General features: G+C 42.5%; 1 protein-coding gene across 4 annotated transcripts in view; it reads right to left on the reverse strand.

The window, feature by feature from the left end:
- Positions 1–1,451: 1,451 nt before the first annotated feature.
- LOC134205554 (uncharacterized) overlaps positions 1,452–26,443 on the reverse strand; it is a 189,413-nt gene continuing 164,421 nt past the window's right edge. For 3 of the 4 annotated variants that reach the window (XM_062680883.1, XM_062680884.1, XM_062680882.1), the window contains exons 4-6: positions 21,025–21,135; positions 3,112–3,309; positions 1,452–3,045 (exon numbers count right to left, since the gene is read on the reverse strand). In XM_062680883.1, coding sequence (XP_062536867.1) covers positions 2,249–3,045; positions 3,112–3,309; positions 21,025–21,135 — 1,106 coding nt within the window. In that variant the 3' untranslated portion in view covers positions 1,452–2,248. The remainder of the gene's footprint in view (positions 3,046–3,111; positions 3,310–21,024; positions 21,136–26,443) is intronic. The other variant, XM_062680885.1, reaches the window with a different exon arrangement.

Genomic DNA, 26,443 nt, shown 5'->3' on the forward strand with positions numbered 1-26,443 from the left:
TCACATTTAAATGATAATCGATTCCAAAATTTGAAAAGCACAACCCTAGCTAACTACTAAGTCAGTCTAAACCCCTGGTGGCTCATTACAGAAAAACCCATTGCGAAAGCTAGGCTTTTAATGTCGTTATTGATAATACTTATTATTACTCCTCGTGAATTGCGTCGGACTTAGCGTTTACTCCGGTAGAAACCTACGAATCAGCAAAACCGAGCCAAAGAAAGTTTACCAGAACGCATTCACTGCAGCAGCGAAGAAGATTCCGAGCCCCTCTACTGGCATCAACGACGTAAGCAAGAAGCTACCGTCAAACGCCCCCAAGCTTTCCAAGGAAAACGCACATTTAAGATAGCATAAGCACAGACATAAAAAACTTTCAATTAATAACTAAAGAAATGCTTATAGATTACCAAGTTGAAAAGCAGGCCAAGTTCTAGTTGGAATGTAGTGCTATGGAAGAAGAAGCTTGCAATGCACTTACGAGATTGACTGATTCACCGAAACCGAGTGCTAAATGTCGCAAGTTTTTAATAGTAAATATTATCATACACAGATATTGTAACACACTAGAGTCGGTTTTTACGCGGAGGATATGGGCCGCGTAAATTGAAACAACGTAAAAAACCGCGTAAATCCCAAAATATGTCTGAATGAACCGCGAAAATCCAGAAATTCGCGTGAAAAAAAAATCGCTTAAAGAACGATTCCTGTAAAAAATAAACGCGTAACAAACGACTTCAGTGTACATCAAGTATGAAGCGTTGACTCTTCCTTGATCGAATGGTCCAAGAAAATTGAAAATCCATCGAGAAACGGCTGAGATATTAACGATCGAAGTCTATCATATTTTCGTGACGTTTTTCAATTTTTTGCAATCGCAAAGTGTACCCCAATATAGAAAAGACAGACGTAGTTCTACGTCAAAAATGTTGTTTTGAGACATTGAGGGTTCGCCTTAAGCGACCCATGTTGCCCCAACCTACTCCACATATGTTTTTCTTCAATATTTTTCCACGATTTGATTTCTTGGAACAAATTTAAATATATTATTTTACTTTACAATTGAAAAAAGTCATGAGTTATTATTTTTTTTCTAAATAGAATTGGACGAAAAGACGTAGGTAAAACATTACAATCAGGAAAATAAAACGCACGCTTGGTATCTTTAAAAGCAAGTCAGTACATGGGCGAGATGCAGAACACTGTCACATATTTTAAGGACCATTTTGCCCTTAGGTGGATAAGGAGTCAATTAACAACAAATAGTATTTCCAGAAGAAATAACATTTCGAAAAACTAAAAAAACTCAATAAATAAGCGAAGGCAAAGAACTCTGGAACTGTTGCACGTACATATATCAATCGAAAGATGCCGAGTAAATTTGTTTAACCATTCCATATATAAATGAGGATTTCGTTCACATAAAAAATCACAATGTTAGGATTGGATTTCAGCATTTATTTGGTAATCGTTTCACAGCATTTATATTACAGTGTAGAAATACAAATTTCCTACAATATCCAAAAACATCTTTGATGAGAAATTTCTTCACTACTTTCTTCTAATTGATGAGCTCAGACATGTCACACAGTTTGTTGTAACCGTTGTTCATTTTCACATGCACCACTACCATTAATTTGATAAAATTCCACATCTAGATAGGAAACACAGTCCTGCTTTGTTATTTTACTCTTTCTATGAGCTTCGTTTCATTTTTCTACATTTTGGCTACAGTTTCGACTTGACTTTATTCTCAATAGAAAATAAAAGATGTTCTGGAACGAGATGAGCTGCATATCTATTGGTAACTACAAATACATCGGATTTGCTTGCCTGGGACATGTTTTGGCAGGAGCCTTCATTGCGTTTTTAGTTTTATTTTCAATTGAAAACACCATTACACGAAATAGTTTTTACAATGGTATACATTTTATTCCATATCACAAGACAATTAGAGACATCGCTACCATCTCACAATCTTGTAAAGTTTAGCATCGCTTTAACTACTCATATCTTAGTACGGATTAACATGCAGAATTTAGTGTACATCAACCGTGGGTTCAAATGCTATCCTGTCTGAAAACGTTTGTTATTTACAATTGTCGAAGAAAAATAAGCGTTTCAAAAGAAAAAAAAATCAAATATCAACATAACTAGAGAACAGCCAACATATTCTTTGGAGATAACAATCAGAAATATTCTGGAAAATTATTTATATTGCACTTAAGCCCTACGGTTGAAGCTTTCCTCAGTATGGCCTCCAAACGGAGTTCCCGTTTTCGGATTGGACTTGCCCTTGGGGTGGAACACCGCGACCTCCTGCTAAGGCCCTCGCCCCTGGTTCATCTAGTGCGCCTCGAGCCATCGCACCACAATTTCCAATTAGGGAAAGGTCAGTGTGCGGATTGTTGGCCATAAGGTTCGGATGTTGCCTGCCACCGTTTGCTGTCGATGATGTCAGGTGGTCCATCACACTTTGTAGTTCTCCTGCGTGCATAGAAGAATTCTGCGATGTTGCATGACTGTTCTGCAGCGGATGGTTGTGGAAGCCGTGTGTTTGATTGGCTGCCGTGTACAGTTGGGAGTACAGCAGACTAGCAGGAAGGACTGGGTAGAGTGAACCATTGCAACTGCCACCGCTTGTGCCGTAATTGGATTGGCTTTGGTTAACAACTAAGCTGGAGAAATTTTGGTTTGCGGCACCTCCGAGGTTTGGTGTGTTTGACGACAGGAGGTCTTCTTGAACGGGGGACTCCGCTTGAGAGGAATCACTGAGACTTCGTGGTCCGCTTTGACTAGTGTGAAGAGTGTAATCATTGTTGCTAGAATTGCTTTGATAGCGAGGAACCAGAAGTCCATTTGAACCATTCGTTGTTGTGATGGTGTTTGCTTGTGACGTAACGCCACCATTGGTACCGTTGCCCGGAGTGTTACTGCTCCCATTGGCGGCCATCAAGCTGGGGTGAGTCATTTGAGCGGTTTGCTGGGTTCCCACTAGGCTACTGAGGTGCTGGTCCAAGTCGGCTGCCGTCGAATCCGGGAGCACTGTTGTGAACGGGTAATCGATCTTTAGGCAATGAACGATCATGGAAATCGGGTATCATTACTTACTTGGTACGCAGTCTCTTCCGGCGCTGGTGAAATCTTGGCCTGCGTTTTGTTCGCCGCTGGAGCAGGTGAAGCCCAGAGCTGGATTGTTGAACTGAGCTGCTGTTGGAGTGGTGCAGGATGTCAAATAGGGTGAGTACGGACCTGTAGAGCTGTAACTCCAGTGTGAATTGGCCGTTCCGAGTCCAAACTGTGACATATCTGAAAATAAAAATAATGGGAATAATAGGTGAAGTGTTCGAAACACTGGATCCGCGTACTATGAACATAGGATCATATTTGATAATATAAGCATTCTGCAGAAATCCATTTGGGGTGAAAAATGTATGCACAATGGAAGTGCAAAATCTTGTTACGCTGCAATAATTACAAGAGTGAGTACGTATCTTGTCCCCGCAAAGGCATTTGTTCCAAACGCTTAAGCCCTAAATTAAAACTACACCGCAATTGCGTGCAACACCACTATTCACACAATCGAGTTAGAAAGGCATCCTGTGTCATGGCAATTTTTGTTCACTTCCATTCCTGTTTATCCTCCTACGGGTGACTGTTTGATATTAGATGGCTTGCTTCCGTCAGCGACGACGATTGAAAATCCGCTATGCTGAGAGAAAAAAAAATGCTAAATCCACTACACTGCATTGGTCGTCGGACGATAAATCTCACCCTTATAGTTCCGTCTGAGCAGTTAAAACGGACGTATGTAACCAATTTCAGCTCGCGCTGTCCGTTGTTGAACTCGGACGACACGGGATGGGACTTAAGTGGTGGATTAAAAAGTGGATTCCTGGGTCGTTTTTTGTGTGTAGGAGCCTTTCTACTCACTTTTTGCTGTTTGGAATATCTGCAGTAGATATCGTCTATTTGGTCAGTACATGCATGAAGGTTGTCTGTTGGATGATTTGGCATTAGCTTTCCCTAATACCACTTGTACCAGCGCAGCAGTATGTTTGAAATTATTTCACTTTCTCGTTTTCATATTTCCGGTAAAATAAAATGTGATAAACGAAGATCTTTAAAAAATAAATATTCGGCGCTACGTATAAAAATGGGTGATTCGAATAATTTCTCAACATGAAACCTGTAAAAAAATCATCCCAAATGATTTATCCCGGCTAGCCGCTATTGACATTTTTCTTCGATAGGTTTTCTCCTGTCCTATCATCCCCAGCCATAGCCAGCCGGTACTCCAATCCAGACGGTGCCGCACCGGTGGTGGTCAGCCAACAATGTACGGCTTGCCTCGATGATGGTCAACCTCGAGTGTGGTGGGAGTTTGGCGGCTTCGTTTAATCCACAATACCATCATCGGATCAATTGTCTGTTTGTTCGGGCTTGACAGAGGTGACTGCTCAGTGTGACCAGCGATTAAGCGATGGACGAGATTGACTGCATCGATGTAACCAAACCATTTTTCATCTAGTTTTGAAACGATGTCGTGTCGTTTTTTAATTACACTGAATTAAAACACCAGGATAATCGGTGAGATCAATAGTTATCTTGGCGATTATCGTTTGGCTGCTGCTTATGCCTTCATCAACACCTGGCTCAACAATAATACCACTGCAAATCAACTGTTCGACGAAAGTACGTCATCCCTCAAAAGCAACAACAGTTAGCAGTAAATATTCACAATATTTTGAAGGGAAATGTAAAAGAATCTGTGGAGAATAGCAATCATTAATTGAAAATTCAGGTCATTTTGGTCTGGGATGCAAAATATGTCCTTAATCTAATTGGTAAAAATCGAGATATTGATCCTCAAACATGACCATTTTGTATCTAAAACCAGCGGTGGTGTTATAATTATTTCCATAGGTGTATATATACTTTTATTTTAGTTTTTGTCAATCGTTTCATAATACATTAGTTTATATTACCTATCGTTAAACCATCGAATCAAAAATGCTTTTTTAAGTAACAAGTACTTACAAGCTAACTAAAAAATGCCTTAATCTAGTTTTGAATTTCGCTTTGCTACCAATAAATGCCGAACAGACTGGAAGAGCTGACGTTTCCGGGAGCGACGAGCAGGAACATGGAAGTTAACTTGCTGCAAAAGCTCTGGGCAGTCCACGTGGTTGCTTATAATGTCAAATGCAAAAACCCTTTGCAAATATACGCGTCGCTGTCGAAGGGTTTCGAAAAGAAATAGTTGGCATCAGTCTTCGTAGTGCAATTTAAAAGGATTATTGCACGGAAATCGACTGAGGGCAAAACGAACGAAACTGTATTGGACCCTCTCGTTTCGCGTCATCTTCGAACCCCTCCTGGGGTGCTTGCTTTGCTGGAACAAATCAAACAATTGGGATGGTTCGTGCAGCATTGTGCCTTATGTCCCTCTAAACCGCAGCGTCGGCAGAGATTGCTTCTGTCAGGGCCTTTGCAGTCCCATTGCTAGTGCCCCGGTTCCAGGCACTTGAAGCAAACTTCGGGTTGCTCGTATAGGCCCACAGGGCACATCGACCATCCCTTCTGACGCTCCCTCACCTTGACCGTCTCGCCTAGGACTTCCTCCGCCAACTTCTTGTAGGCGGCGCCCTTTTGCGAGACGCCCCGCTTCAACTCGAGGATCATCTCGCCTATCCGGGTACGTCTTATTCGACGTACGTCGGCGCCGAGTTCACCGAGCTAGACGTCACTCCTCATTGCCTTCAAGACGTCCGAGTACTTAGCTTTGTCCTGAGGTGATGTCTTTTTTTTTCTTCCTAAACAATGGAGGGGGAATCTGCTCAACAGACATCCTGGGTTGACCAGGAAGTGCGGGGTTAGGGATCACCGAGGGAGGCAGGACTACATTCCCGACCCGCTAAACCGTTTCCATTGCCGCCAAGCCCATAGTCCCTTCGGTACAACCAGAAAGTAATGCTTCAAAGGGGGGCCAGTGCACAACGCACCCTCGAGGTTAGCTGCGTGTCCTCGCAGCACCGAACATCGTAACTCGCTTTTCTAGACGAACACCATGGTATCGTGCCAGCGCGTTGCCGGCTTTCCAGGTGGCCTTACCACGCCCTATGTCCTCGGAAGGTGGGACTTCGCGCCTGCTTCCCTCTGCACGACTGGTATCAAGAATGATGGTGCCGCGTGCACCCCAAATTGACCATTCTGCGATAGGGCCTGTTGCCAGCACACAGAGGGACTTGCCGACGCGAGGCCTACGCCTGCCCCAGCCTTGACGAGGACCCCTTTCCGTCCTCGGGCTCGGAACCCGCCCGGTTGACCGACGCCGCGAAAGCGACGATACCATGTTGTTCTTCGCGCGGCCACTTGTTCGATAAAAGGATCGAGTTCGACCACAGAGCATGACCACCGGTATGACCCATGAAGCCGACTCCGATCCCTTGGATCACCTCTTATTTGCGCCTGAACTAGCCATCCTTGAGTCCACGCGCCACCTTCTGTGTAGCTCCGAGACGATTTGGGCGATAGCCGATAAAACGGCGTTCCAGCCAACTTCATCTTTACACATCCTCTGAACTTGGTTGTCCGGGGTAGTGTCCAGACCACATGTGGCAAGCATGTGGTCACGCATTGCGCGAAAACGTGAACACACGAACAACACGTGTTCCGCCGTTTCCTCTAAACCTGCGCACACCAAACACTCGGGCGAGACCGAGCAAGCCAGCTGCGTTACCTGCACTTTGATTTTGCAGCACGCTTAAACGCCGGGCACATTGAACCCCCCCATGGGGTGCTTGCTGTTCGCAGCTTTGCTAAAACAAATCAAACAATTGGGAGGGTTCGTGCAGCATTGTGCCTTATGTCCCTCTTATCCGCAGCGCCTTTACAGTCCCATTGCTTGTGTCCTGGTTCCAGGCACTTGAAGCAAACTTCGGGTTGTTCGTATATGCCCATAGGGCACACCGACCATCCCACCCTGACGCTCCCTAACTTGACTACCTTGAAGGCGTCCGCTGCAGATAGCCGAACCAATGCTACCTGCGTCCCTGCCGGACCTTTCCGTAGCCGAACGGCTGCGGTGGTCGTCTCCACTTCACACTGTCGCCGCAGTGCCGTGACGAGCTCTTCGACTTCAGTGATCTCGTCCAGGTCTTTAACCCTTAGATTCACCTCCGTCGTGAGTGCCCTCACCTTGACCGTCTCGCCTAGGACCTCCTCCGCCAACTTCTTGTAGGCGGCGCCATTTTGCGAGACGCCCCGCTTCAGCTCGAGTTTCATCTCGCCCATCCGGGTACGTCTTATTCGACGTACGTCGGCGCCGGGTTCACCGAGCTTGACGTCACTCCTCATCGCCTTCAAAACATCCGAGTACTTAGCCTCGTCCGCCGTGATGACTAGGGCATCGCCCCTGGAGCGATTGGCGCCTACCCTAGACTTCTTGCTGCCCTCATTCGCCTGGGCCTTCTTTTCGGCCCTTGACGTCTTCGGTTTCCTCTTGTTGTTGACCAGGGTCCAGGAGGCGTCACCCCCCTCTATTTCCCTGGTCTGGTGCGGCTGAGAACTTTCAGCCTGCCGTAACCCCTTATCACCGTCTTTCCTGAGTGGACGGACCTTTCCAGGTCCTTCCTCCCCCGGTTTTGGAGGTACCTGACCGGGGTTCAGCTTCCCAGCCCCACTACCCTTGTTCGGGGTAGTAACCCTCCGCGTTTTGGAGCGGCCTCCAGGGAGCTCATCCCCTGGAGACTGTCTCCCCCGTTTTTGTGTCTGCTCCGTTGGAGCAGTCACCCCCGACGTACCCGCAAATACTTGAGCCTCCGTCTGGGTAGACTTTGGCACCACCGTCTTCGCTGGCACGCCTTCGGTCGATTCGACCTTGCCCGAGTCCGCGAATCCTTGAGCCTCAGTCTGGGTAGACCTCGACTCCACCGATTTCACGGGTTTGCACTTGGCCGTCCCGACCGCCCTCTCCAGCTTGGCGTCCAGCATCGACTTTCGAAGTTTCTGCAAGCTCCTCTTGAGGTCTTATGCTTCGATGACGCAAAGTCGATGATGGCGTCCAGCTGTTCCGTCGCCACCTCGAAGGCCGAAAGCCCATCGCGTTTGCGGTTCATCGCCTCCACAAGCCATGGGCCGTCAATAACCCCTACCGGCGTTTTTATAGCCGAGAGGAAGGTTGAGTGACCCACGCTGGCGCTGCGCACTGAGCTGCCGACTATTGCCTCTGGCCTCCTAGGCGGAGACCTGAACAACCCACCTCTTGCGAAGGGGTTGTCGCCTACAGTACTACCACTAATTGAAGAATTGACTTGGTTTTCCATTTTGGTCCCACGAGTTGCTCGGGAAAAGAGGTCCACCACGCCAGAGCCCAGCATGACGCGGTATGGGACAATTACTGTGGACGGTGCCCAGGTACCCCACAGGCTCCGTTAAAGGCCTAGCTTATTATTTCACCCCCTGGCCATGCATCCCCTCGGCACGGGTCGCTTGACGCCTTGGGATTAGGGGTTAGGGACGATGGTCCCGGTCTAACTCGCAGTGGCCATGGGGAGGGGTCGTCAAGCCCTTGGACAAAGTCCCTGCTGCCCCTGAGGTGATGTCTGTGTGTATGTGTGTGTATGTGTGTGTGTGTGCTCCCAACAAGCGTTAAAACTCTGTTGCCGGTAAACTCAAGCAGATAAAATGCATTTTAACAGGTAGCTCTTAGGAAATAACGCACCTGCCAACGACTAAAAAACATTTTGGTATGGACAATCGGTGGAGGCGCGTGGTACATCGTAAGCTAGTGTCGCTAGGGCGATTTAGCCTAAATCGTTAGATACTTCATCAATGTGAACAATCTTATACACAGGTTCTCTTCTTATACACAGATTAAAAATTGCTGTAGCAAAAATTTACCCTTTCTATGAATCCTCTGCAGCTTTCAAAATTCGCATAAAATTATTGAGATCGAATCGGGAAATGAAAAAAAAACCAAAATAATCCACCTAGCGGTGATGGTGCCTTTCTCGTGCACAGCTAGAAAAATGAAGTAAATTTACGTTTATTTTGATGCACATATTTGGGGCATAAAAATAAACGACTGCGCGGTAATTTGAAATCTAAATCAATTTAAAATTACACGACCGTGTGAAAATAAAGCATATTTCATTGAAATTTATATAAAAATAAATATAGTTTATTTTTACATTAGACATTGTTCTACTATCTATTATAAAACAAGAAAACATAAAAAAGCACATAAGAGAGGTCAAATTTGCACTTTAGGGAGATAGATTCAGCTATATCCATCAATTCACATTAATTTGCGTTCATTTGAATGCATTGCACCAGTTTTTGAAAAAATATAATCGATTTTGATTTTTTTAAGGAAAAAATGGGGAAAAATAAAAAAAAACAATGTTTTTTTCAATAACTCCGGAATGCAATGACCGATTGGGCCAATTTTCAATGGCGAAAAATTAGGAAGGAATCCGCGTCGAATGCAACATGTTGCCGGATCTCTCCATCCTCGAATGCGCCCCACGCTTGCTAAGTCATTCTGTACCTGGTCAGCCCACCTCACTCGCTGCGCTCCACGCCGTCTAGTACCTGCCGGGTCGGAAGCGGACGCCACCTTTGTAGTGTTGCTGTCCGACATTCTTGCAAAATGTACCCTTCCGGCTTTAGCTACCTTCTAAATGCTGGGTTCGCCAAAGAGCTGGGCGAGCTCGTGGTTCTTCATTCGCCGCCACACACCGTCTTCTTGCACACCACCAAAGATGGTCCTAAGCACCCGTCTCTCGAATACTCCGGGTGCTTCCATGTTTCATGTCCGTCCGAGCATATTCCATGTTTCATGTCCGTAGAGAACTACCGGTCTTATCAGCGTCTTGTACATGCCACATTTGGTGCGGTGGTGAATCTTTTTTGACTTTTTGACGACTAACATTATCATCAGCCGTTAGCAAGGATTCGTAACATTGCTTCCCAGGCGGACCCTGTTACGCTCGGTTCTTCGCCACCAGTCCAATTTTTCTTGCTTCAAGTTTCAGGCGGGTGTACAGTTCTGCCAGCTTTGCAAATGTTCGGCCGACAATAATGTCTACGCGGTCTATACTGTCGTATGCCGTCTTGAAATCAATGAACAAATGGTGCGTTGGGACCTGATATTCACGGAATTTTTGAAGGATTTGCCGTACAGTAAAGATCTGGTCCGTTGTCGACCGGCCGTCATGGAAGCCGGCTTGATAACTTCCAACGAACTCATTAACTAATGGTGACAGACGACGGAAGATGATCTGGGATATCACTTTGTAGACGGTATTAAGGACGATGATCGCTCGAATGTTCTCACACTCCAGCTTGTCGCCTCCTCCAGTAGCTGTTCAGTTTCGCAGATTCTGACTATCAGTTTGTGCATGCAAGAGGTCAGCTTTTCCGGCCCCATCTTGATGAACTCAGCTGCGATACCATCCTTACCAGCTGCTTTATTGGTCTTTAGGTGTTGGATGGCATCCCTAACTTCCATAAAGGTGGGGGCTGGTTGGCTTTCATCGTCCACTGAACTGACGTTGTCATCTCCACCGCTGCCTTGACTTTCACTGCCTGTATTCTCAGAGATGAAGAGCTTAATGAACACTAGAATGTAATGCAATGTCAATGAAAAAGAAAACGAAAAAAATGTCCGATTTGTGGTACCGTCAACTGGGGGGAAGATGATCATTTTAAAGACAAAACATGCAATAACAATGTGTGTTTACATTTTAAATCGAAACAAATATTATCAAAACATGTACTGCTATACGTTGCAATAATCAACAACTTTAGTTTTCTGAAATGCGTTCGCATTTGTTAAAATAAATTAAATTATCACACATTTTTTGAGTAATCTGGTTTGGGGTGAAGTTGATCAAGACAGCTCTACTAAAATCATTATGAGCTAGTAGTCAAAATACACTAGGTTATTTGTATGAATGTTGAATTTACTACGTAAAGAAGTCTACGAAGTCAATATTTGAAACGAAAATAGCGTCATTTATGACTATCTCTCTCTTTCTTCCACAAAATACATTTTCATGATTATAATCGAAAAACTCAGATTTCTACCTAGCGGTAACATTACTTGAACGGAGAATATTGTTGACTACCGTTTCATAAAAAATTTTGGCACTTTTGACTGACACATCAAATGATCATCTTCACCTCAATGATCATCTTCCCCCCAGTTGACGGTACGTTGATTTACCCTCAATTGTCAACTTCTACTTATTGGATGCATTCTGCGACCAGATGTAAATACCTACTTCTTCAATCTGTTGAGTAGCAGTACCTATCCCCAGTTGTGGAATGTGACGCCAACTTTCCGCGAAAGTCTGGAAAACCGTTATATTGAAACCAACTAAAATAATATCAACGTGATTTTTCCGGGAAAATAATTAATGGACTGAGGGAAGCTGAAGGATCGTTGTGTGCTATTGTAAGAAGTGGATGTGAAAATTTTCGAGTCCCGTCAACATTTCATTTAACCTTACATTGATCTTTTTTCGATTCATGATATGGTAAAAGAACCAATAGTGGAGGAACTAGACTAGTTTAGCCACCATTCCTTCGCTTATTCCAAATCTGTACTTTATTTCGCTTACCTTAAGTGTACATTCGAAAGTTCATTTGTTCTATTTCAAACGAAGAACCAATCGTAGCAGAATGCAATATTGTTACCTAAAATGATACCTCCAATTATTGGTACAGTGTTCCTATAGTTGCGGTATTTTTCAATTTGTTTTCCAATAGTTGCAAATCTCATTGTTTTCACATGATACTCTCAACTATAGGAACACTACCGCAACTATTGGTGCAAAGCAGAGACAAATATAAGGTATTTCAGTGATACCTTACCGATTTTGATGCAAATCTCAACCTGTATTCTTTTATTTCGTGTAATAACAGGTCAAAAAATTGATAGTTCAAATGGGTTGCTGCGTTTAATACGTAGGTTATGTAAAAACAACACTACCGCAACTATAAGAACACCCACGACTATCGTAATAAGAACTCTACTAGTTTGTTTACAATTCCCAAGTACTTATACGAAAATAGCTCAATAATATCAAATGTTGATTAGATAGCAAAATGAGACATGGATATGATCGATATAAGAAGAGATAAAAGATCAGACGACAATATCAATATTTTGCACTAAAATATCACGAGGAGATCAAGTGATGCTGTTTGTAATAAGAGATCGATATCAAGTGCCATCTGCAATTATTTGAAATAGTTGCCTGTTTTTTTATCTTTCATATCAATCAAACCCAATTTATGTTTTGTTATTGTGTTCGTGGTTTCTGCCCGGGTTCAGCGACAATTAAGGTTTGATGAAAGTCTCGTGGCGTGTTGCACTGGCCAAACTGAAACAACATGAAATCAAGTTTCCGACCGGAATTCAGCTGACCCGTGCCTGTAAAGACCCGTCGACGAGCATGTGAATTCAGAAAAGAAATTGTTTGCCGTATATCGTTATCCCAACAACCGGGCTAGTGCTAGATTGAAGAAATTTTACGTGTTGCAGTTTGGGTAAGATCAAACCAAATTTTTATTTATTTCCACCATTTTATCAACTTCTGATAATCTTCATCTTCATTTGTAAAAGCTGTTTCGATTCCGAGCGCTTTTTAAGAAGACGGTAGGACTCCAATAGCCTTGCGAGCAAAGTTACCAAAAAAGATATTTTAGTTACTAGATAAAGATTGTCGCTTCGGTTCCCTTTGTTCTGCTGTCCGGAACATGTTGGGTATCAAGCTGTGAAATCGTATGGATTTTCCTTCTTTGACATTTAGCTCCCCCATCCTCGCCAGCAAAAGATGTTCCGGACAGCGACGACAGCGACAATCTTTATCTAGTAACTAAAATATCTTTTTTACCAAATATATAAATTGAAATAAAAAATATAGGGAAGGGAAATAGGACGAATAGGACAAATAAGAAGACTTATTTGACAAATAAAAATTTCCTGATATTTCTCCAGCTAAAGGTCCGAGAATTCTTCTGTATACCCCTCCAGGACTTCATCCGGGTATTTAACCAGAATTTTCTCCGAATACTCCTCCAGATGTTCCTTCGGGTATTCCTGCAGAAACTCCTCTGCATATAACACCAGGAATTTCTCCGGGTATTTATCCAGGAAATCGTTCGAATATTCCGCCAGGAGTGCCTCCATATATTCATTCGGATATGCCTCCAAGAATTCTCCCGGATATTCCTCTAAGAATCCCTCCGAATATTCCCCAAAATATTCCTTCGGATATTCCTCCAGAAATTCGTCTAAGAACTTCTTCGAATATTCCTCCAGATATTTCTTCAGGAATTCCTCCAGAATTTTTTCCGGACATTTTTGCAGAAATATTTGGATATTCTTTCAGATATTGCTTCTGACATTTGTCCAGAAATCCGCCAGGTTATTCGTCCAAGAATTTCTTCAGATATTCTTCCAGAACTTCCTCCAGATATTTCTCCAGGAATTCCTCAGGATATTCCTCCAGGAACTCCAATGGATATTTCTCCTGAAATTCGATCAGATATTCTTCCAGTAATTCCTCCAAAATATTCATTCGGATATTCTTCCAAAAATTCTTCCGTTCTTCCGCGTAGGATTGTTCAAGTTGGAATGTAAAGCCATAGAAGAAGAAGCCTTCGGATATTCCTCCAGATATTTCTTCGGATATTCCTTTGGATGTTTCTCTAGAAATTCTTCCGAATATTCATTCAGGAATTTCTTCGAATATTTCTTCTGATAATCCTCCGAATATTCCTCCAGAGACTCCTCCGAATATTCGACCAAGAATTTCTTCAGATTTTCCTTCAGAAGCACCTCAGGATATTGCTCCAGATATTCCTTACGATTTGCCTCCAGGAATTCTCCCGGATATTCCTCTAGGAATACCTCCGAATATTCCTCCAGGGAGGCCCTTCTTAGCCGTGCGGTAAGACGCGCGGCTACAAATCAAGACCGTGCTGAGGGTGGCTGTGTTCGATTCCCGGTGCCGGTCTAGGCAATTTTCGGATTGGAAATTGTCTCGTCTTCCTAGAGCAAAAAAGGATCATCGTGCTAGCCTCATGATATACGAATGCAAAAATGGTAACCTGGTAAGAAACCTCGCAGTTAATAACTGTGGAAGTGCTTAATGAACACTAAGCTGCGAGGCGGCTCTGTCCCAGTGTGGGGATGTAATGCCAATAAGAAGAAGAAGATTCCTCCAGGAATGCCTTCGAATATTCCCCGAAATATTGCTTCGGATTTTCCTCCGGATATTTATTCAGGAATTCGTCCGGATATTCCTCCAAGAATTCCTCCGGTTACTCCTCCGGATATTTCTTCTGGAATATTCCATCGAATATTTCTCCAGGAATTCCTCTGAATATTATTCCAAACATTTCTTCGGACGTTCTTCCAGAAATTCGTACGAATATTCATTTTTCCTCCAGGAATTCTGTTGGATATTAGTTCAGGAGTTTCACTGTATTTTACTTCAGGAATTTTCCGAATATTCCTCCGAATATTCTTTCAGGAATTCATCCGGATATTATTCCGGGAATGGCTCAGAATATTCCTCCAAATATTGGATTGGATATTCCTTAAGAATATTCCAGATACTCCTTTGAATATTCCTCCAGAAACTCCACCGATTATTCGACCAGGAATTTCTTTGGATATTCTTTAAAAAGTGCCTCGGGATATTGGTCCAGATATTCCTTCGGATAAACCTCCAGGAATTCTTCCGGATATTTCTCCAGGAATTCCTTCGAATGTTCCTCCAAATATTCCTTCGGATATTCCTCCAAGAGCTCGTCAGGATATTCGTCCAAAAATTCCTTCGGATATTTTTTCCGGGTATTTCTCCAGAAATACGTGCGGATATTCCTCTTGATTTTCTCCCAGCAATAACTTCGAATATTCCTACAAAAACTCCTCCGGATATTTCTCCTGGAATATTCCTTCAGATATTTCTCCAGGAATTCCTCTGAATATTGTTCCAAACATTCTTTCGGATAATCTTCCAAGAAATCGTCCGAATATTCGTCCATGAATTCTTTCGGATAGTCCTCTAGAAATTCTTCCGGATATTCCTCCAGAAATTCATCCGGATATTATTTCAGGAATGCCTCCGAATAATTCTACAAATATTGCTTCAGATAATTCTCCAGGAATTGGATATTTAATTGGATACTTCTCCAGATATTTCTTCGGATATTCCTCATGATATATCTCCAGAGATTCTTCCGAATAATCCTCCAGATATTTCTTCTGATATTTCTCAAGGTATTCGTCCGGATATTTTTCCAGGAATTCCTTCTGATATTCCTTCAGGAATTCCTCCAGAAATTCTTTCGGATATTCCTGCAGGAATTCCTCCAGAAATTCTTTCGGATATTCCTGCAGGAATTCCTTCTGGGTATTCTTTTACGAATTCCTTCTGATATTTCTCCAGGACTATAATATTTTTCAATGTTGTTCCAGAAAACGCACATGTGTTCATATTCCTAATTTATATAGAGCTACCACGTGCTTTTCAACGGAAAACCCTTCCCTCAGACCTCAAAGGGATTGATACTCTCATTGAGGACATTTTTCAAATCCAATGAATCTTATGCTAATCCATGAAAATCCGGAACCATCAGAACACAGTGAAAATAGTCGATTTCTAAACCTGCTGGCGAAGTAAACAAATTCTTAATCCATCTATTACCGATGCGAACATATGGGTAAAAATAAATGATTTGGAATTCTTCAACTTGGCAGCGCTAGTGTATATGGAAGTACCAGTTTAATTCGATATCGGGATTCGGGATTTAGAAAGTTGCCATCTTACACAAAGTTTTTCTGGGATATGAAACCAGTACATTGAGCAACTTTTTAGCTCAGAATTCATCTGCAAGCCACTGTATACGAGAGATCGGTTTGGTTCATCTCGAGATCTATTGGATTAAGAAAGTTGCCATCTTCTACAAAGATTTCCCAGGACTAAAATCCAATATATTGGGGGCAGCAGGGACTATGTCCAAGGGCTTGGCGATCCCTCCCCAGGCCATCTGCGAGTTGTGGCACCTGCCTAGGATGTGGTGGGGTTTGACAGTGGGCCCTGTTAAACCTCTATAAAAAGATGCATGTATCCGCAAGTAAGCTCCGCCAAAGCGACCGTGTGCCGCTCAAAGCGCACAAGCCCAAGTCCTGGTGTTAGGTGGGACGCTAAACAGCCCTGACACGATGGCCCTCCGGCGAGACAGGAGGTTTGCGCAGGCCCAATAAGCCGCCTGGAAAACCAATAATTACGAACAATATAAGAGATAATGCGACTTGATATAATCGGCAAAGACCTAGGCGACGAATAAAGGATCACGATTGGAAGCTTGGAACATGGAACTGCAAGTCGCTAGGTTTCGCAGGTTGCGACAGGATGATCTACGATGAATTACATCCCCGCAACTTCGACGTCGTGGCGCTGCAGGAGATTTGCTGGACAGGACAGAAAGTGTGGAAAAGCGGGCATCGGGCGGCTACCTTCTACCAAAGCTGTGGCACCACCAACGAGCTGGGAACCGGCATCATAGTGCTGGGTAAGATGCGCCAACGCGTGATTGGGTGGCAGCCAATCAACGCAAGGATGTGCAAGCTGAGGATTAAAGGCCGTTTCTTCAACTATAGCATCATCAACGTGCACTGCCCACACGAAGGGACGACGACGACGAGAAAGAAGCGTTCTACGCACAGCTGGAGCAGACATACGATGGGTGGACGTCAAAATCGTCATCGGTGACATGAACGCGCAGGCAGGAAGGGAGGAAATGTATAGACCGGTCATCGGACCGGATAGTCTGCACACCGTATCGAATGACAACGGCCAACGATGCATAAACTTCGCAGCCTCCCGCGGAATGGTAGTCCGAAGCACCTTCTTTCCCCGCAAAAATATCCGGAACGGAAAACCAAATCGACCACGTTCTAATCGACGGTAAATTCTTCTCCGACATCACGAACGTCCGCACTTACCGCTGTGCGAATATTGAATCCGACCACTACCTCGTTGCAGTATGCCTGCGCTCAAAACTCTTAACGGTGTACAACACGCGTCGACGTCGGACGCCGCGGCTTAATATTGGGCGGCTACGAGACGGTAGACTAGCCCAAGAATACGCGCAGCAGCTGGAAGTGGCACTCACAACGGAAGAGCAGCTAGGCGCATCGTCTCTTGAAGATGGCTAGAGAGATATTCGATCCGCCATTGGTAGCACCGCAACCGCTGCACTTGGCACGGTGCCTCCGGATCAGAGAAACGACTGGTATGACGGCAAATGTGCAGCAGTTAGTGGAAGAGAAGAATGCAGCATGGGCGAGATTGCTGCAACACCGCACGAGGGCGAACGAGGCACGATATAAACAGGCGCGGAACAGACAAAACTCGATTTTCCGGAGGAAAAAGCGTCAGCAGGAAAATCGAGACCGTGAAGAGAAGGAGCAACTGTACCGCGCTAATAACACACGAAAGTTCTATGAGAAGTTGAACCGTTCACGTAAGGGTCACGTGCCACAGCCTGATATGTTCAAGGACATAAAGGGGAACCTTCTTACCAACGAGCGTGAGGTGATCCAAAGGTGGCGGCAGCACTACGAAAAGCACCTGAATGGCGATGTGGCAGACGAAGATGGCGGTATGGTAATGGACCTGGGGGAACGCGCGCAGGACATAATTCTACCGGCTCCGGATTTCCAAGAAATCCAGGAGGAGATTGGCCGGCTGAAGAACAACAAAGCCCCTGGGGTTGACCAACTACCAGGAGAGCTATTTAAACACGGTGGTGAGGCACTGGCTAGAGCGCTGCACTGGGTCATTACCAAGATTTGGGAGGAGGAAGTTTTGCCGCAGGAGTGGATGGAAGGTGTCGTGTGTCCCATCTACAAAAAGGGCGATAAGCTGGATTGTAGGAACTACCGCGCAATCACATTGCTGAACGCCGCCTACAAGGTACTCTCCCAAACTTTATGCCGTCGACTAGAATCAATTGCAAGGGAGTTCGTGGGGCAGTACCAGGCGGGTTTTATGGGCGAACGCTCCACCGCGGATCAGGTGTTCGCCATTCGCCAAGTACTGCAGAAGTGCCGCGAATACAACGTGCCCACACATCATCTATTCATCGACTTCAAAGCCGCATATGATACAATCGATCGGGACCAGCTATGGCAGCTAATGCACGAAAACGGATTTCCGAATAAACTGACACGGTTGATCAAAGCGACGATGGATCGGGTGATGTGCGTAGTTCGAGTTTCAGGGGCATTCTCGAGTCCCTTCGAAACCCGCAGAGGGTTACGGCAAGGTGATGGTCTTTCGTGTCTGCTATTCAACATCGCTTTGGAAGGGGTAATACGAAGAGCAAGGATTAACACGAGTGGTACAATTTTCAATAAGTCCGTCCAGCTATTTGGCTTCGCCGACGACATAGATATTATGGCACATAACTTTGAGAAGATGGAGGAAGCCTACATCAGACTAAAGAGGGAAGCCAAGCGGATCGGACTAGTCATCAACACGTCGAAGACGAAGTACAAGATAGGAAGAGGTTCAAGAGAAGACAATGTGAGCCACCCACCGCGAGTTGGCATCGGTGGTGACGAAATCGAGGTGGTAGAAGAATTTGTGTACTTGGGCTCACTGGTGACTGCCAAAAATGATACCAGCAGAGAAATTCGGAGACGTATAGTGGCTGGAAATCGTACATACTTTGGACTCCGCAAGACGCTCCGATCGAATAGAGTTCGCCGCCGTACCAAACTGACAATCTACAAAACGCTCATGAGACCGGTAGTTCTCTACGGACACGAGACCTGGACGATGCTCGTGGAGGACCAACGCGCACTCGGAGTTTTCGAAAGGAAAGTGCTGCGTACCATCTATGGTGGGGTCCAGGTGGCGAACGGTACGTGGAGGAGGCGAATGAACCACGAGTTGCATCAGCTGTTGGGAGAACCATCCATCATTCACACCGCGAAAATCGGACGACTGCGGTGGGCCAGGCACGTAGCCAGAATGTCGGACAACAACCCGGTGAAAATGGTTCTCGACAACGATCCGACGGGTACAAGAAGGCGAGATGTGCAGCGGGCAAGGTGGATCGATCAGGTGGAAGATGACTTGCGGACCCTCCGCAGACTGCGTGATGCTCAATATAATACCTGTTATTGAAACTTCATCTGAAAACAATAGGAGCGCATCAAAATTGGTACAAATTGCTCAACTGACTTAAAAGATATCTCACTTTTACTCAATGTGTTGTACTTTCTACAACAGAACGAGTTCCGAATACTATACAATTAATTGCTGTTGATGAATTGAAAACTAATAAATACGTCAAATCATATGCGATCCTGAAAAGTATTTATTTGAAATGATTCTTTCAATTATTCCTAATTCTTCCTAAACACTATACATCGCAATTCACTCTAATGAAGTGACCCGCCAAAACACTATCACTAGCGTGACAGATTTATCAAAGCCACCACAATCTGTTCCAAACAAGCCAAGTGCACTACATTCACCGTCATGTAATCTCACTTCGGAACACAACTAGTTTCCATGTACCGCGAATATTTATGATATTTTCATGCGGTTTTTTGTTGTGATTTCAACATGTTCTCTCGTTGGTTGTTTTGTTCGTAACGTTAGCGGGACTATGCCGACCAATGCAGCAGACAACCGAAAAAAGTATCCGCTGCTCGTTCCAACAACGTTCGAATTTGTAGTACGATGCCACCGCCCACGCGCTGCCCAATTTTCCCACTTTCCACTCCACCGCAGATTCTATCGACTGGTGAACCGCGGAAACGCGTCTCCATTTAAACGCATTGACCAGATCGCTGAGCTTTGGTTTGGAATCTCGTTGCTCGGCCCAACTGTCCATCGAGGGCTGCTTCGCGGAATGGGGCTACTTTTTTATGCGTTCGAAGCAGCAGCAGCAGCAGTCAGTGTCCCGTTCCGACTATATGAATCTACCACCCCCCAGTTTAGCAGCAGTTCGAGGTGCCACAGACGGACGGCTTGTCGGTTGCGATAAACGATTCCAAAACAGTATCCGTATTTGACCGCCAGCCCACATCGTCAACTAACCCTGCTGGCCACGGACCGTCGAGCTTCGTTGCAGTATCGCCGAACAGGAGCACCAGGAACGGATGAACCGGTTTATGAATCCTGGCTAAAGCCCATTTTCGCTGCTCAGAACGCGCGTGATGGCACAGAGTGGCTGGCATTAAAATGTTATTTCGGGAGAACAACCACACTTGTTTGCAGTAAATTTTTAATTTAGCACCACTTGTATGTTCGTTCCGGTTGATTATTGGTTACACAAATGTACACTTGTGCACTGTGGAGTACCTATCGGATGCCGCTTCAAAGCGATAGAAAACAGTCCTCCGTTGCATTAGTCAATACGTGAATTTAAGGCAAATTGTCTATGGAAATGAGCATTTTAGATTAGAAATGGAAGTGTTCATAAATCTCAAAGCATTTTCTTATTGGTGTAGTGTACTTAGGATGAAATCAGGTCAAGCAGAACGATAATTGTTCAATTTAAAAATTAACCAAGAACAATCTACAGAGTAGTGACGAAGCCTTTCTCAATTGTTAGATTGGTTTGTTTGGTTTCGTATACATACCAAACATAACTGCTATATGTATGGTATAATAGTATATGCTATAAAAAAATCTTTATAATTTACCGCGATCCATCATTCTGTCACTCCGAAATTCATCGTACGTTAGAGTGATAATATTGCGACATGACATTTTACTTTCACTATGATGTATAAAATATAAAACCGCTTTGTTTTGATTCTGAGAATGCATAATCCTTCCTATTTAAAAATAAAGCTCGATTCACTTAATATCTGGATCGTTCATTAATTAATTTTCTTATATTAACGAATATAAAAAGTGCGGCCAGATATTGAGTGAATCGAGCTTTAATAAAACATAACATAACTTCACTCACCTATGGGTGGCATCCTGAAGCTGGACAGAGGATCCGCCGGGAAGTGGAACGGCCGCTGACCGAAGGCAAAGTGGAACTGCTGCTGTTGCCCTAGAAGAAGAGGTGATAACACTATAGATTAGTTGAAGTGGCTAATTCTCAGAGGCCGCCGGAAACACAACTTGGTGTTTCAGACATTCCGCGGCGAAAGGTCATATAGATATCGGCACACATGACTCGGCAGAGTAATTTTCCGTTTAACTGTTTAACGAATTTAAAATGACTAAATAAATGTATGACTGAGTGATGATAGGACAGTTGTTTCGAACGTACAGTTTGGGTTGCGACTCAACGTACCAACCAGTCGGCGAAGAACGGTGGGCATGCGGATCCAATGTGCGATTTTAAAGTGTGGTATGACCATATTATGTGGTGTGTCTCCTGATAGGTGGAATGTGATATCTGTTTGACAGAGTCCGAGCGGACCTCTGAAACCGAGTGTGAATGATAATCAGATTTAGTAGGACAATGTTGTCCGTCCGGCGAACAAGCACTGGGCAGCACGGCATGCATAGCTGTGGTCAGGAAAATGGGCTTAGGCTGATTTGAACAATATAAATGGCACGAACTCTGGAGTGCCCCGGAGCCGGGAGTGCGATTTCGATGGAATTTTGGTGAATCAAATTATCAAAGCAATGTGTGCCGGTATAGCTAGCGTGTTACACTATGATGAGGATCTCAATATGATTTGCATAGGTGTGAGATCATTAAATTCCGACGTAAATTGATTTTATCACAACTATTTCAATCATAAAATTCTACTTGTGTAGCTTTTAAAAATAAAATGATAGGAGATCCGGAATGCACGAGACACGCTGTCGCGTACATGCGTACATTAATCAGTGCTGTGCTGTCGTAAGAAAAGTTTCATTATCTCAAATCTGTTCATGTGACCATCACAGCTGTCGCCTGTGCTAGGGAGAAAAGTTTCCTGTGGTTTTCCGCATACTTGCTGCAGCTCTGCACTTTGTTTTCAATGTGCCAACAAAAGCATATGTTGGACGACTGATGCTCGCCCGACGACTTGTTTCTGCTAGTTGAATGTAGACTTTGTTCTTGAATACAAGGACGAAAATTGTGTTTATGACAACTTAAAGCTTATGCTTGTTTTTGCTTTGATTCAAGGCGAACAACAAGAAATTTAATGCCAAGATTTTCAGAGCAAGTATTTTGAATTTCCTAATGAGTTCGAATAAAATAGCTAGAATTCAGCCTCTTTTATAACAACAAACAGCAGTTTTGTCCTACACTCAAGGCAAACAATTCTGCTCTTTGATTTTACTCCATCTAAACGATTTTATAATCTCAACTAAGTAAGCTGAAAATACACTCCAGTGAAAACACTCCAGTGTGTTTTCAATGCGCGCGTTCCTGTGGCTCTGGAATGCATTTTTTTGACAGTTTGCCATGACATTTCGAAAATTCAAATATCTTTCTATTAGTTGAACTTACTTAGTTGAGACTATAAAATCGTTTAGATGGAGTAAAATCAAAGAGCAGAATTTTTCGCCCTGAGTGTAGGACAACAATGACAAACAGATTGATTTGGAGCTGACTATGAGTAAACATTCCTCCTCCATTCAAACTCGACGAAAAAAAAACTAAACACTCAACTTTCGAATTGATAAGGTGAGAAACATAAAGAAAGTGCCTTAGAAACTTTGCGGCGCACCCTTAGAAGCTCTATTTTTATAGGCTTAAATAACAGATCATTGTAACCACTGGCGGAGTTAAGCTGGGGCACGATGGGGCACGTGACCCATCAAATCGAATATTTATCTGAAATTTAATTATATACGGCAACATTGATTATTTTAGAATTTTGTTTATTTCTGGAGAAGCTTCCGAACAAATTCATTTGCTTATTATTATATTTTCGAGGGTATTTTATGAAAATATCTAGAAATTTCTTCGCAAAATCCAATCGGTATTTCCCAGCATCGGTATCTTTTGATATTCCTCCAGGGACTCTTTCGAAAAATCTTTTGGAAAGGCCTTCGTTAATTCATCCAGAAATTCCTCCGGATCTTACTTTTTTTTTAGTAAAACCAAAATTCATGTAGGAATTATTCCGGAAAATATGACGGTAAATTTTCTCCTGAAATGTATTAAAGAATGAAATAGGCAATCTTGAAGGAATTTTTTGAAGGATTTTTACCGTAAATATTAAAGGTATTTCCAGATATTTTTTTCAAGGAACTCTATTTCTAAATAATACGTAATAGAATTTATTATTGAATTTCTGGAGAGATTACCGAAAGAATTTCTTAATAAATATCCGAAGGTGTTGAGGAGTTTCTCATTAAGTATTCCCAAATGAAATTTTTAAAGAATTCCTGGATGAATTCTGTATGAATTACTAAGTACAATTTCAAAGGAATTCCAAGAATTTCTTTCAAGAGTTTCGGAAGAATTTTTTTTTTGGAAATTACTGGAGGAATTTGTTTGTCAAAAACCTGAAATAACCATTGAAGCAATTTCTTAAAAATATTTGAAAGGGTTCCTAATGCAATTTCCGAAATACTCCTGAAAGGTTTGCCGTTGGATACCCAAACAAAATTCCAATGGAATTCACAAAAGAATTGCCGAAGTAGTTCCTTAATTTGTAAATAATTTCTAGAAGGAATTCCTAGAATAATTTCCTAAGGAAATTTCGAGGATATTGCAAAAGGTATTTCCGAAGACAAATTGTAAAAAAAAATGGAATTCCAAAAATAAATTGGAGGATTCCATTATAAGTCATTCCGAAATTCCTTTACGAATCCTATTAAGAATTACCGTCAACTGGGGGAAGATGATCATTGAGGTGAAGATGATCATTTGATGTGTCAGTCAAAAGTGTCAAATTTTTTTATGAAACGGTAGTCAACAATATTCTCCGTTCAAGTAATGTTACCGCTAGGTAGAAATCCGAGTTTTTCGATTATAATCATGAAAATGTATTTTGTGGAAGAAAGAGAGTGATAGTCATAAATGACGCTTGTTGCGGGAGCAAATGAGGTTTTCGGCTGAATTCTATTGAGCAGATCGCAAACTCAAATTATGGTGCGAAGCAGCTTAAAGCTGTAATATATTTAAATTAGTTCACATTAGGTTTCTTATAAGGATACTCACATTTTTCAGTTTCGGGCTATTTTAGTATTACGTTCGCCCTTAGCCTCACTGCTCGTGCTACTTCCTAGCATCTGTGTAATTTATAAGTTAGATGTGTATGCAATTAGATTAAGAAACAACTTACTTTAAGCACATTTCACTTAGTAATTGAATTGATACTTATAGCCTAGGTTTAACAACTAGTAGAATAGCTGATGAAATAATGACTACGCATTCATGCGTGATGGTGGTTTCTATCTTTTCCAGAAACAATGACCTGACAAACGCTATCATCCATAGGCATTACCCATAGTTGCTACCCATATATGCCCATTGAAAATAAATGGTCAGTCGCAATGCAGCTCATGGATTTCTGGCTATTTTCGTTTCAAATATTGACTTCGTAGACTTCTTTACGTAGTAAATTCAACATTCATACAAATAACCTAGTGTATTTTGACTACTAGGTCATAATGATTTTAGTAGAGCTGTCTTGATCAACTTCACCCCAAACCAGATTACTCAAAAAATTTGTGATAAATTTATTTATTTTAATAAATGCGAATGCATTTCAAAAAACTAAAGTTGTTGATTATTGCAACGTATAGCAGTACATGTTTTGAAAATATTTGTATCGATTTAAAATGCAAACACACATTTTTATTGCATGTTTTGTCTTAAAAATGATCATCTTTCCCCCAGTTGACGGTACTGCGGAATATGTTTTAAGAATTCTGCCAGTATTTTCTCAAGAAATCCTTTCGGAAACTCTAGTAAGAAATTCTTGGTGTATCTTTGAATTTTCCCCCAGGACTTTTTTCAGATCTCTAGGAATTCTTTCGAAAATCCTTTGCTCATTCTTCCGGATTATTTCAACAACTCTTCAAAGAACACCTTTCACCAGATTCGTTTTGAAATTTCTCCAGAATTCCCTTTGAGTATTCTTCCGAAATCCTTTTGAGACTTCCTTCGAGAAATCTTTAGAGTTTTTTAAAGAAATTCCTTCAGGAAATCCTTTTAAATTTCCGTTAGAACTCTTCCGGTAATTTCTTATTATTTCTTTTCTATTTCATAATTCAAACATTTTTAGGGATAATTCATCTAACAACATTTCTGGAATAATTCCTGCAGGAATTTTGAAAAGAATATTATATTGTTTCACTAAAGTATTTCCTGAAGAAATTTACAAGGGCTTTTAGTAAGGTTTTACGAAAGAATTCCTGGAGGAGTATTTAAATTAGGAGAATTTCTTGGAGGAGTTTTCAAAATGTATTTTAGGAGAAAAAAAAGGAAATTTCTCTAGTACTCATCCAGGTGATATTTCATGAATTTATCCAAAAGTTCGTGCGGAAAGTCCTCTACACATTTCGTAAAAAATACCCCTAGGAATTAATCTAATAAATCTAGAAATATCTCCAGAAATTTCTTCAGGAATTCTTTCGAAAATTACTTTAAAAAATTGTCTAAAATTCAGGAATTTCTTTAGCAAATTTTCAGAAATTCAGTAATTCTTCCGGGCGTTTCATTCCATCGGCTCCCTTTCAGGAATTTCTGAAAGAATTTCTTTTGGAATTTCCGAAATTCTTGAATTGCTCTGTACATTCCTCTAATAATTCCTTTGGAGTTTCCTCCAGGGATTCGTTGGGCAAATTCTCAGGAAATTTTTGAGGAGATGCAGAAATTCTTTTGGAAGTGCATTAGGATATTCCTTTTGAAGAAATCCGTAAGAAATGCTTGCGTTTTGAAAACTTCTTCGAAACATCCTTAACGAATTATTTAAAGAATTTCTTGATTGGAATTCCTTCGGGGAATTCTCCGGAAAGACCTACGGAAATTGCATCAAGAATCCTTCCGAAAATCCCTTATTCTTTCAGAAATTTCTTTTGAAAATTGCTCTAGAAATTCTTGCGGAAATTGGTTCAGGAATTCCTTCGAACTTTTTGAATAAATGCCTTCAGCAATTATTTCATTATTTAAAAAATCCTTTGGACGAATGTCAAATAGAATTTCTGAAGAATTTCCTAAAATTGAAGGATTTCCTAAATTTCTAAAGCGATTTCCAAAGAAATTGCCAAAGAAATTTCCGAAGAATTTCATCTAAAAGAATTTTTGAAGGTACCGTTTTGCCTCAAATTCCGAACATGGTTCATATACCGAACACTCGCTTTTAAATAGCCATTTTGGCTTTATTCGTGTAATTCTCTCCATAGGATTTTGAATTCATTTGTAATTTTGATCATCAGAACTGAAAACCGATGGAACTTTTAGTTTTGTGGGCCAAAACGCC

This window comes from Armigeres subalbatus, chromosome 1, assembly GCF_024139115.2.
Source record: "Armigeres subalbatus isolate Guangzhou_Male chromosome 1, GZ_Asu_2, whole genome shotgun sequence".
Classification (NCBI taxonomy): domain Eukaryota; kingdom Metazoa; phylum Arthropoda; class Insecta; order Diptera; family Culicidae; genus Armigeres; species Armigeres subalbatus.